General features: G+C 47.0%; 1 protein-coding gene across 1 annotated transcript in view; it reads left to right on the top strand.

The window, feature by feature from the left end:
- Positions 1–3,725: 3,725 nt before the first annotated feature.
- SBSPON (somatomedin B and thrombospondin type 1 domain containing) overlaps positions 3,726–13,022 on the top strand; it is a 23,545-nt gene continuing 14,248 nt past the window's right edge. Inside the window, exon 1 of the mRNA XM_040626181.1 lies at positions 3,726–3,989. Coding sequence (XP_040482115.1) covers positions 3,776–3,989 — 214 coding nt within the window. The 5' untranslated portion in view covers positions 3,726–3,775. The remainder of the gene's footprint in view (positions 3,990–13,022) is intronic.

Genomic DNA, 13,022 nt, shown 5'->3' with positions numbered 1-13,022 from the left:
CCACAGGAAGGGAGAGTCTATAGCCAAACAAGCAGTGCTGGTTCTGCGGAGAGAGCTGGGCGTGCGCCCATGGACTACTGGGGAGCCCCCTTCCACGAAAAGAGAAATTTAACAACATCGGCCTTACAGGCTGAACTGAAAAGCATGCTACAAAATGTAATGATGAAAGTGCTATCTCTTCCAATTCTTCATTAATTCTAAGATGCACATTTTCTCTCAGTTTCACGTCTCTAAAACCGAGATCCAGTCTTGCAACGGACTGAACATTTACGCCCCCCTCAAATCCATATGTTGGAACCTACTGCCCAAGGCAGCGGTGTGAGGATATGGGGCCTTTGGAAGGTGCGTAGGTCCTGAGGGTGGAGCGTTTGTGAAGGAGATCAGTGCTCTTATAAGCAAGACCCCACAAAGCTCCCACCCCCTTCTGGATGTGAGGTTACAGCTCGAAGGTGCTGTCTGTGAACCAGAAAGCAGGCCTGCACCATTCACCAAATCTGCGACCCTTTGACCTTGCACCCCCCAGCCTCCAAAACTGAGAGAAATAAATTTCTATTGTTTCTAAGCCACCCAGGGTATGGTTTTTTGTTACAGCAGCCCAAGCAGACTAAGACAATCCTGCAGTCCATGCATAAATATGCACTATAACTTATTATTCGACGGTAGTTTTTTCCTTACGTCTTACGTACCGGATTTTAGGGTTGCGTAAGGTAATGGTGATCTTACAGTCGAAAGTGTCTGGTATTCAACAAAATATGATGCTATCGATATCCATGCAGTGCTCTGCCTCGGACAATCGCCCCCGAACCAGCCTCAGCATCAACTGCTCTGTTCGTCAACCTCAAGAGAGTCCCTCCACCTCCCTCACAGCATTTTGGATGCCTTTAATAACCCCCGATCCAGCTTACATTTTAATGTATCCAAGCGCTTCAGGAAGTGATCTGTATTTTCATTTCCTCATATACTAGTTACAGTATTTAGTATAAGCATTTAATCTTAGTCGTCTCTACTTTCCATTACCATTGCCCTACCAGCAGCAAGCTTGAAGTAATGGGAAGAACTCTGTAATGTTTTGGAAGGAATAATTTTAGTTCTAGTCCCCTTTTGTCACTAATTAGCTCCGTGGCTAATCTCTGTCATCTGCTAAATGGGGGTGCCAATATTTTCCTCACAGTTATGCAAGGTTGAATGAGATCATATATGTGGCTGTCCTTTAAAATTACTGCATTCTGGAATGTGATGAACAGAAAGGCCCCTGTTCCCCTCTGTAATTTTACCAATCTTGGACAGCTTCCAAAGACAACACTTCAGAAGAAAGGGTGACTTTTAAGGTGCATTTGATGACTTCCTATATTCAGCCACATGATCACTGAGACGACTCCTGTTCTCCAAACACCTACAAGACACGGAAAACAAAGTGACAGATTGTTACATTTGACTGTACCCAATTTTCCAGTAAGATGTGGACTCCATTGCTTTAAATGCCAGTGTCCCCTTACTTTGTCCCATCTTGCTTAGGTCTGCTAGGGGAGCCTTATCTTGACGTTTGCAAGCCAGTGCAAGCTTTAACTTGACACCATGAATTTTTTTTTCAATGTTACTTATCAGAGACAAGCTCCCTTTTATGTTTGGCGTTGAGTAGTCATCATGTATTTGTGGTTTTCTTCCTTGACATCTTTTTCACATTGTGCTTGCCTCTACTTTGCACATGATTAAAACCAAGTTTATCTTTTACTTGGTTTTAGGCTTAAATTATGGAGTGGGAGGTGGGGGGCGGATATTAGGACACTAGTAGATATTAGTGTCCACTTTGTGCTCAAATTACACATATGCCTTGTTTCTGTAGACATCTCACATCATTCTGAAAAGGTGTAGCGTTCGGTGTTGGAAGCAAGGACACTGAGGTGACCTGTCAGGAATCAGAAACAGACCCAAACCTCCCGAGCACAGACCCCCAACTTTCTGTTTTTGGTTTCTGGTTTTGGCTTTGTCTAGGCATAAGGAAAAGGGCAGTTGAGGGTGGGGGAAGGTATTTGAGCAGACCTTTGACACTATGTGTTTAATCCTTTTAAACCAGAGGTCATCTTCTTCCCACTCCCCATATCACTTCGTTTCATATTTTATTCCTGAAAATGAACTTAGTGGATCATTTTCCTTTACATTTTTCTGGAACAATTCCAGATTCCTATGGCATTACAGAATCTGTCTCCAGCTAAAGGCATTCCGTAAAGGAGACAGCCTTAGGGAAGAAGCGGGGGATAAATTACATGAATAAGTTAGTACAAAGCTGCTAATAAAACCAACAACACAGGTAAAAGGCAGAGGGTGTAATTTGCCGACAAAGTTATTTAGTACCAACTACCAAGAACTTAAAATATAAAACATTTAAAAAGTATGTATTATTTAAATTGCTAAACTAAGAAAGACTTAACTAAAGAGTAAAACAAATATGAATTTCCAACCCTGCGATTTATTTGTATAAATAATCACCAAGAAAGAATTTCTTTTTGACTTTAGAATGTGTTTTTCTTAAAGTTCATAAGATACAATTCTTACAATATACGAAATCTTTTTCATTTCACAACTTTTTATTTTTTATTGTCTTACTACTGTTATAGTGAAGGATTTAAAAAATTTTTTTTGTTAATTGTCTCTCTAAAGAGTAAAGGAAAGTCCTCTATAAGAAGTGTTCGCATGAAAAAGGGAAAAAAATGTAGTCTCTGAAATTCATTAGACATCTTAGGTTCACAGATACAGAAAATTTCATATTCCTGGTTTCTCACCAAAACCGTAATAGTCTCAACGATTTAAGAACATAAATTAAAATGAAACTTCCAGGGTAATTTTTGGTTAACAAAAAGAGTGAGGTGCAGAAAATGTAATACGTTTGGAGAGAAAGGGGGAAGGAAATGTATGAGTTAGACGAGCGCTTTATTAAAGCGGGACTCATTGCTAGAATATCATTAAGCAGGGTTTGTTTGGGGAAATCTGCTTTAACAGAAAGCAGAGCACAGTTTATTTTTTTTTATCCTTTCCTTAACATTCATCAACTGCCTCTTCAGTGAAGCAAAGTGGCACTTTCTTGGGCCAGGAAAATCTCATCGTAAAATGTAGCAAAGAAAGGATGCCGCTTTGGTCTTATTTCCTTGCTTCTAAGGGGCCTCTGTGGCCCGCGGGGACTGGTGTCCCGGAAAAAAATACGGTATGAGTTTTCCTGGGCGAAGACAGGGTGACCCGCTCACACTGGGCGGCGGAGACCCGTTTGCTTCGCGCCAAGCGCTATTCGTCTCCAGGCTCGAGAGTAAATTGCCCACTCATGAACGGGACCCCAGGCGTTAGGAAGCAGAGACTGGAGCCAGGAAATGTGGCCGCCCTGGCCGAGCTGCTGGCGGCCCCGACGCTCCCTGGGTCGCGGGGATCCCCGAGCACCTGCTGCTCGGCTCTCTCCCGGGGCGGTCCCGCGGGCGAGGGGCGCAGGGCCGCGGGCGGGCTGGCAGCGGCCGGGGGGCCGGTGCCCCGAGCGCTGATTGCAGGGCGCCCCGGGGCGAGGCGCCCTCCCCACCTGGGAGGGGGCAGCCGTAGCACCCGCCCGCGCCCGGAGCGGCGCGCCGCCAGGACTGGGGAGGGGCGGTGCGGAGGGCGGGGGCAGGGCGCGGGGCAGGGCCGGGCCGGGCTGCGCGTCGCCGGCCGCTCGGGCTGCTCAGGCCGGCCGCTCTCCGAGCAGCTCCGCACTCTCCCGAAGGTCTGCGGCGTGGCAGGCGCCGCCGGAGCGCTGGCCATGAGGACCCTGTGGATGGCGCTGTGCGCTCTGGCGCGGCTGTGGCCGGGGACCCTTGCAGGCTGCGCCGAGGCGGGGCGCTGCTGCCCGGGCCGGGACGCCGCCTGCTTCGTGCGCGGCTGGAGGTTGGACAGGGTTTACGGGACGTGCTTCTGCGACCAAGCCTGCCGCCTCACGGGGGACTGCTGCTTCGACTACGCCAGGGCATGCCCAGGTGGGTGGCGGGGCCGAGGTTGGGGGGGGGGGGCGGGCCCTTAGCCAGCAGCCAAGGGGCACACGATCCCACACCAAGGACCGCGGCCCCGGGAGCCAGTATCCCCCAGCCCCTTCCATCCTGGCGTGTCCAGACCGTCTATCCAGGCCTACCCCTCCACCCAGGTACACTTCCCTCCATTCTAGGGTCCGCCAGCCTCCTTCACCTAGGTGTGCTCAGCTCCTCCCATCCTAAAGTCCTCGAGACCCCTCCGTCCATCCAGGTACACCCAGCTTCCTGTATCCTAGGATCCTCCAGCCCCTTCTATCCAGGCATCTCCCAGTCCTCTCCGCCTAGACAGAGCACTCCAAAGCACCTCTCCCCATGAGAACCTGCATGGAAGGGCCTGGAGCCATCTGTTCTCCTGGAAGCGTGTTCGGTTCAGGAACTCCAGCCTGATAGGGCCACCTCCTACCTGGAAAGATGGCATGTCAGATTTCAGGGAATGTCCCTGGGCCAGGCTCCACGATGTTCATTCTGTTAACCCTCAGGGATCTTAGGGGCCTTGTGAGGGGTGAATAGGGTAGGGATGTGTAATTATCCCACTTGGTGCCAAGGGCTTGCTCTGGAAGGGTACTTACTTCTGCACAACAAGTTCTTGGAGGACCACTTCGGGACTCCAAGTGGAGTGGAGTGGTCCTCACTCCACTCCAGCATGTGGCACAACTCCTTTCTCCTTGGAGGGGTTTGATACGCTCTTTGAATTCAATTTTATCTCTATAGCATGATAAAGGTTTTTATTTGGGGGTTCCCATTATGTTTTAATCCTGCTGGTTTTCCTTTAGGGTCAGTCTTTTTCATCTTTCAATTTCCCACAGTATCACAGCCCCTGGCAAGGGCTCAATAGATGCTGATTTAACTAAATTAAAAGATGAAGAAATGGTGAGTATAGTCCTAGAGGACAAGATTTATCTGAGAGAAGCCAGCTCTAGAAATAAGAGTAACCTTGCTCCCTGCTCATCTCATCACCCCAAATGCCTCACATATGGTAGGGTTTGGCCTCAAGGATCCCCAGGTTGTGGTATCCTCGGCGTCTTCTGGGGAGAGTAACCCGCAGGTCTGTGTCATTACTTGGGGAACCAGATGCCCTGTCAAGAGGAGCACCCCTTCAGCCTCCATGAAGCTGGAAGAGGCCACCAGCCCCAGGCACGAGAGCACCCAGACCTGCTCCTGAAAGCATACAATTGAAAAACATGAAGATTTTTTTTGATCCTGTTTGAAAGCTAATGATTAACCTATGAATATTGATCCTCTTTTTGATAAGCCTCTCTCCCTTTCCTGCTTCAAGGCGAGGGTATTTTACCACTCAAGTAAGGTGAAGCGTCCGTTATTTAGGAAACGCAGTGCCCCTCCAAAGAGCATCCGACGTCAACTCCTGTATTCCTGTAGGCCAAATAATGTGCCCCGGTACATAAGCACAGGGGTACAAAGAAGATGAGGACACAGTCTCTGCTCCCTACAAGTTCACAAACAGGGAAATACACCTGCGAAGCACCTACAACATGCTTAGTGCCCAAATGAAGAATCCAGGAGGCTAGGAAGGGAAAACTCGGAAGACCCAAGGGATTCAAGGAAGACTTCCTGGAGGAAGTAACGTGCAAGCATGGTCTTGGAGAGTAAGCAAGAAGTCTCTAGAAGGGGAAGAAAAACTCTAGCAGGAAGCATCACGTGGTCACTCTGCAGCACCTGTAGGTATCTGCCTTTGGTGCCAGGAACTGGGCTCGACCCTGAGGCTATGCTGGTGGACAGGCCGGGAGGCGAACCCAGATGGATTCGAAGAGATTTAGGCACAGGAGAGGCATGGGCAGGGCGGGGGGGTGGGAACAGCCCAGTGTCATGAGAAGAACTGGCTTTCCAGGGAGGCCTCGCAGTGCTGTGAGGGGTGGCAGATCCTCAAAGTCTTTATTTGGTCACAAATAAATCCCGTCTTTTCGGTGCAGGAGGTAGAGCTATTAAAACACAGGGCCTAGCATTTGGAGCGGGGATGTGTTGGGTAAGGAGGAGCAGAGAGGAGATGACCTTACCATCTTGGAAAGGGCTCAGCAAGAAATCACAGCACCCTGGTGCCTGGGGAAGAGCGGGTGAGCCGCAGGCTTGGGAACTGAAACCAGAAAAAGAAAGGAGCCCAAAAGGTTTTTTAAAGGAGCATATTCAGCCTTAACTGCCCTTCCCCAGGGAGTTAGCGGAGGCCCTCGCAGGCCCTCGCAGAAGCAGACACAGGACCAAAAGGGCTCGTCGTTGGTAAATCTCTGCGCCTGGAGTTTCTGGGAGGAGAGGAGAAAATAGAGACAGTTGGAAGTTGGCCACTTGGAAGACTGAGCCCGCCCGCTCCGCAGAGCCGAGGGTGAGAAGGGGCGGGCGGAGCCCAGACACTCCATCTCCTTAGCCCCCGACAGGCGACAGGCGTCCTGGCTGTGCGGACTCTCACTGGCCTTACAGACGCGGGAGCTGGGGCCGTCCCAGGGCTCTCCCATCACTAAGTTAACATGAACGGGCAGCACGGTGACGTCTGAGCCCACGGCTGCCCGATTTCGAGCTGCCATCTGCCACATCTGTTGTGCGTGGTTGTTATTTATTCCTGAATATATCAACATTCGGCAGCTCAGGGCCCGCCAGCCACTCCATAGACGGAATCATTCTGCCCCTTAGGATCTCCTCTCCTTACCCAATGTTATGTTACATGTCGATGCCATCTAAAACCTTCTTGACTGAAATGACATGACATGTGAACCAAAAGTGGAGCTGTATCAGTAGAGCTAAGAATGCCTTATTTCTCTTCCTTCTGACTTTTTCTTCTTTGTAAAGACTTTTTTTTTTTTTTTTTGGTGTAGCTAAGAGATGAAATACTGGAACTTCTTTTTCTAAATAGGACTTTGTATTTTTACTTAGTAAAAATAAAAATAGGTTATTGGATCTGTGGAATTACGGAACTGCCAAAAATATCTGTTCTGAAAGGAATGATCTCAGAAAAGTCTCATTATGATGTTGGTATTGGTTTCAACACCAATTATGTATCTCTATACCCCAGCCTCCACCAAAAAAAAAAAAAAAAAAAAAAAGGAATAGAAAATTCTCCATTGGCTGTGCCTGACCAGGGATAGGGAGAGGTAGAGGACAGATCCAAGTTACCTACCGAGGAAGAACTTCTTAGAAGGTTTCCTTATCCGGCTCACGACGCCCAGTCTCTAGTTCATCACCTGGGTTCCTGGAGTCTACATTCTAAGATCATAGAAACAGTAGGCTACACTAGATTTTTGATGAGCAAATTCAGAAAAGAATAATAATGAACCCAAGTGGAGCAGGGAAAAATCGAGTAGCCCATGTGAGCCAGTCTTTTCTCCTAGATTTCCTGGGGAATCTAGGAAACTAACTGGCCCAAATCTACTGACAGCATACCTAGAAGAGAAAGGACAAATGTACTGGAAAATACGGGCCCCAAAACTCACCCAAAGAAAGGATGTCACCACTACGGTGATTTAGAAAAGTTGAGGCTTTACTGGAACCATAGCGGCCCGAGAGACAGCATGTGGCTTCCCCTGCCTTTGTCTCTGTAGGAAAAATGAGCAGGGCCTGACGCCAGCATTCAACATGACTTGACTTTGCAGGCTTGGGCTGCAGCCCTGGGTGTTCAGTGGAGGAGGGTGAAGTTGTTAACCCTTCTGCTACTTTTACTCCGTGCCAGGCACCTCACAGCGGTAGTCTTACTTAGCTCCCAACCCACCACTGTGGTCATCAGAGCGCTGGGAGGTTGGGAAATTTGTCCCAAGTCATACGGCTAACAAGCGATGGAGTGAGATTTGAACCCAGGAACTCTAAGTCCAGAGCCCACACGTTTAAACATTATGTTTTGACCCTTAGAGGAATGAGGCTTTATGAGAAGCTGTGTACTTGGCAGGGCAGGCCCAGATAAATACTGGTAGAGTGAGTGAGCCTTCTCTCTCCTTTGACTGATACTCCTCAAGGGCAAAAGAAGCATGTCCTGCCCCTCTTTACAATCCCCTAACAGCCATCGTGGTGTCGCTGAATTATGTTTCTCTCAACAACCCGAGCAGTCATTCCACCTCGGGCTGCAGAGGGCGCTACCATCTGGCCAGTAGCCCCCCCCCCCCATCCTTTTAAAGATGACCCTTTCCTTCCTTGTCTACAAAATATGTTTCTTGCAGAAAACTTGGAAAATACAGAAATGCACAACAGAAGGGAGCAACTCACCTAGACACTGACTACCTAGTAAAGGCAGAGTTCTCTTTATGCTCTGTGTGCCCTTTTTCTCTGGGCTTGCATGGTGTATAAAATTCTGTTTTTCTCATGAGGGAGTCCTTTTTATTGTCTCTCTAGGATTTCATGAACTTGAACTTGTCCAGTTAATATCTCAAAAGAAAAAAAAACCCACTGGGGACCAGATAACATGATTTTTGCAAGAGGAAAAAAAAAAAACTTGATCATTTTATTAGAGCTTTCGGAGGGGGCGGTAAATTGGCACTTGGGCAATGTAGTCTCACTTGACCTTCAGAGAAGATTTGACAAGATTTCCCAGAAAAGGGGATACACGAGGAAAGAGAAAAAGGCCTATGACATTTAAAATCATGTTATCATGAGATGTGTGTGTGTGTGCGTGTGTGTGTGTGAAAAGGCTGCTTTATTTTTCTTCCACGGAATGTCAAGAAACAAAGGCTAGGCATAAATGCCACTGCTGTGGATAAAATGCAAGAAGAATATTTTCGTAGTAGTGACTTAGGATTATTTGAACTTAACGTGAAGGAGAAAGCACTTGCTCGTGGGTGGCCTTAAACTTTGAGGTGGCAAAGAGCCAAGCAGGCAGGGCCAGATCTGTGATTAGCCAAGGAGACACTGCATGAACGTGAGAGCAAGGTTTTATATTAAGAAGAAAGTCCAAACTATATGTATGAAATGAAGGACTGGCTGTCAGCTCTGTCTGTTGTTGTTGTTGTTGTTGTGTGTGTGTGTGTATGTAGTGTCATCAAGAAAAGCAGCCGAAGGTGGTGTTTTTAGTTACATTTTGGCACCTAAGACTGAGAATAGTGTGTCTAGTTCTGGTTGTCCCTGCTCCCGGAGGCTACGAATGGACCTGGAGAGGGCCCGCTGGTCATTCTGAGAGGGGGAGTGGCTCTAGAAAGATGGGTCCCACTGCTGGAGTCATCAACCTGAAAGGTCCCTGCTGGAGAGGGAAGGGGACCTTCTGAGACATTGGGTCCCTGAGCTGCACGGACAAGATAAACATAGGTGTGTTTTTTTTCCCACCGTATTCTGACATTCTTGAGGGGGGGACATGTGGATCAACTAAGAGGAAATCGCACTCCATGCCACTGATAATAAAATGAAAGAAACTTGTTATTTTCGAGACGTGGTCCTGGCAGGAGCTCTAAATGGATTTAGAAGCATTTGAAGGCGCTGTGGCCGCCCGCAGAAGCGGGGATCCACATAACCGTTAGGCCCAGAAAGCCACGCTCCTTGCAGGCCACGCGTGCCGGCAGAGCCCAGACGACTCTCGCCCGGGGTTAAGAATTCCTGTATTTTTGCCTGTGAAGTTTCTGATTTTGCTCTGGTCCTTCGGCCGGCTTTCCTTTCCCACTCTCGAGCCTCAGTCAGTGCTTCGGCTTCTAACTAATGATCTGAGCAAACCAGCATCTGTTTCAATGTAGAAAATCTGTTTAGGAAGGAGGAGGAATTTGTCCAATGCCATTTCTTTCTTTCATTCATTCATTCATTCATTCATTCATTCATTCATTCAACAAATATTTATTGCGTACCTGCCACGTGCCAAACACCAGGCACGAAATGAAAAACTCAACAACAATAAATAAAGCAGATAAATACGGAAAATATGTAATTTTGAATTATGGAAATATTAGAAAGCAAGGAACACTGAGCTCTGAGAGGAAGTCATTTTGTGGTGTGGCAGGTGGGAGGCCGGCAGTGGCACTGGGAGCCTACTTAGATCACCTGCTAGAGAAGGGCTCCCTGAATAATTCATCTGGGACCTAAAGGATGAGCCAACTCTAGGCATGCGCCATGTGGGAAAAACATTCCTGGCAGAGGGAACACACACACCCCTCCAGGTGGGAGGGGAGGGGCACAGGCTGGCTCACCCACAACCTTGTTGGCCACAGTGAAGAGTTTGATTTTATTCCAAATTTAATAGCAATGCACTGAGAGAGTTTAAAAAGCTATTTATCATTATTATTATTATTATATTTTTAAAGCTTAGTGGAAAATCTTTTAAGGTAATTGTAACTTGGATATGACTGGATATCCCTGAAAATGTGCCCTACTCTTGCTTTGGGCAGATTCCCTACTGAAATACATAACTGATTTCTCTGTTGTTGGCCATTCTCCTTGTGGTCGTGGTAGGGACATTGGATAACCAGAAAGCTCTTGAGGAAAGGGGACTAGTCAGAACTTCGGAAAGGACTTGGTAATTCCTTGTACTCTGGGTCTGTCCATCATCTCACTTCCTAGTGAGCTGAGAGCCAGATGTGCCCTCTGGGCCTAAAGCAGGAACTTAGGGATCTATGTCTCTGTTCTCTTTGCTGTCTCTGCTCTTATTACACTTCTTGGGACCACCTCCCAAATAAATTACTTGCATTGAAATCCATGGCTCAGAGTCTGCTTCTGGGAAACTCCACCTGAATAGTATATTGAGTTTCAACAAAGGAAATAGCTCACCGAACATTCTGGCCTCCGTGAAGCCTAAGCTTCTTTTTCTTCTAAGTGGGGTGGGATGATGTCATTAAATCCTACCATGAGGACATTGGGAAGCTGTGGCGAGCTTGGAGTCAGAGATGACACTTTGCTCACTAGGTCTATTGGCTTTTAGTAATAACGAGGGAAATGCGAAGATTGAGAAAGTCAGATTTTAAGAAAGAATATTTTGACTTGCTGGCTGTAAAAGTGAATACTAACAGAATAATTCAAAGGAAACGTGTGTCATGCAGTGATAATATATGACTCAAGGTAATAAATCTGTCAGAAGTTTCCGTACTTCCCGTGGCCTCCGTGGCCAAAGATCTCTTGTGATCTATGGTGTATTGCACTCCACACAATCAGAAGTCCACAAGTTAATCGTGAATATAATCTTTTATGCAGAATAGGAATAAATACCTCTGATGCACCTTCCACCTCAAAGTATTTTTTGGAACCCCTTTATACTTGTATAATTCTATGTGAACTTTTTTTCATTTTGTCTCATAATGAAGCCGTCGAGATGATGCTCAGGACCCAGAACTTTCTGATCTTCTTTATGAGGCTGTTAAAGTCATGGATTGGAAATATGAGACATAGCATTTTCCAAGGTCAAACGTTAACAGATAGGAACAACAACCAGTTCAGTGATTCTGTGATTTGAGGACGTTAACTGTGGGTCAAACCAAATAAAAAAAATAAACATTGCACATGAGACACAAATGTCGAAGAAATACCGGGAAACTAACTTCTGTCAGCAAACTGTCCCCAGTATCATCTTTTACCATATGGATACTGTGTCCTCAAACCGAGGCCATATTACTAAATTCTGAGTGAATGCCACGGCAAAATGGTCTTCTATAGTGATGTCCAGTGTTAATCTTTGAAACAAGTGTCTCGTTTTGTGTTTTTTAGGTGTATTATTAAGCGTTGTTCAAGGCCCACACATCAGGGCAAGACTAAGGTGGCTCAGGGATGAAGAGATTTGGGTGACAGGGAGAGTTGTTGGAAGACTTAAGGACAGGAGGAGGGCTTTTCGATCAGCTGCTAGCCCAGCAGGCAGCCTCAGTGTGTCTGGCTAGGGCCCAATTCAATCACGGCATCCTGAAAATAAAAGGGGAGGGATCCACAAGAAATGACAAGAGCGGAAAGTGGCCTGTTACTGATTTTCCAAAGGATCTGTGCTTGGCGGGTACGGGCGACAAGTCTCCCGTGCCTCACCCTTGCTTCCTTACCTGCCTGACGTGGGATGCCTGTGAGTTTTTAGATGATTAATAAAAGCATGTTTTAAAACAGCCTGAAGTCTTTGAATTACTGACAGATGCTTATGTTGTATGGGACCCCTTTCATGTCAGGGTGAGCCGCGGGCTGCCAAAAGATCGTTCTTACAAAATCCATGAACCCTCAGGAGAGTGTGCGGAGAGGTCAAATGAGTTTTCAAGTCCAAGCTGTCAGAAGTCCAAGTCAAGATTTCAGAGAGGTTAGAGTGCTTTCTTGGTGAAGACTCTGCAAGCTTGAAAGTATGAGGATGGTAGGGAAAGTGGGTCACATTTTGTGGGAAAGAAAGAATTCGGGCGTCTAGTTCAGAAGGACCTCTTTTGTTTTCTTATTCTTTTTCTTATAAACAATCTCAAATCCTGAAATAATTCCACTGAAAAACTCATTATAGTCCTTTTAAAAGATTCATTAGGACTTTCAATGGGAAAGTTAAACATGCAACCACATAGATTTTCCAGTCATGGCCAGAGAATTGTCACTATAGGCAAATTCTTGCCCCTGACTCTGCCTCTTCATGCCTGGGGGTGAGTACTCTTTACCTCCGTGGGCTCTGGTTGCTCTTCTGCAAACTCCAGCTCTCCTAGTTTAGGGGCCCAAGAGCCATGGAGGATGAGAATCCAGCACCTAAGAGAAGTCCCAAGTCTACAGGTCCCTTGCTGTGGCCCTAAACCAGGGCTGATGGAGAGACACATTTGGGGATAAGAAGTGATGTGGGGATTTTCTTTTACATTTTTTTCCCTTGACGTTTTCTACAATGAATATGTATTGCTGTTACAATAAAAATGTTCTGGGCAGGGGAAGATAAAGTTAAAATCAAGGAAATGCAAGAGCAAAGATCTTATCTAAGCCCACGGAGTATGAGGAAGTACCCCTGAAGGCTTCACTGTCTTAACTCGGGTGTGTCCCTGGCTCAGACCCATCCTTATGACCCCAGATGAGCTGCCCGGCCGCCTGCCTCGAAGGGGTGCGGGTTATCAGCTACCCATCGGGGCGGGGGGGGGGGGGGGGGGGGGGGGG

The sequence above is a fragment of the Ursus maritimus genome, unplaced genomic scaffold (assembly GCF_017311325.1).
Source record: "Ursus maritimus isolate PB19 unplaced genomic scaffold, ASM1731132v1 scaffold_9, whole genome shotgun sequence".
Lineage (NCBI taxonomy): Eukaryota > Metazoa > Chordata > Mammalia > Carnivora > Ursidae > Ursus > Ursus maritimus.
Note: the sequence above shows the minus strand (reverse complement) of the source record. Positions and strands in the feature narration are given on the sequence as shown.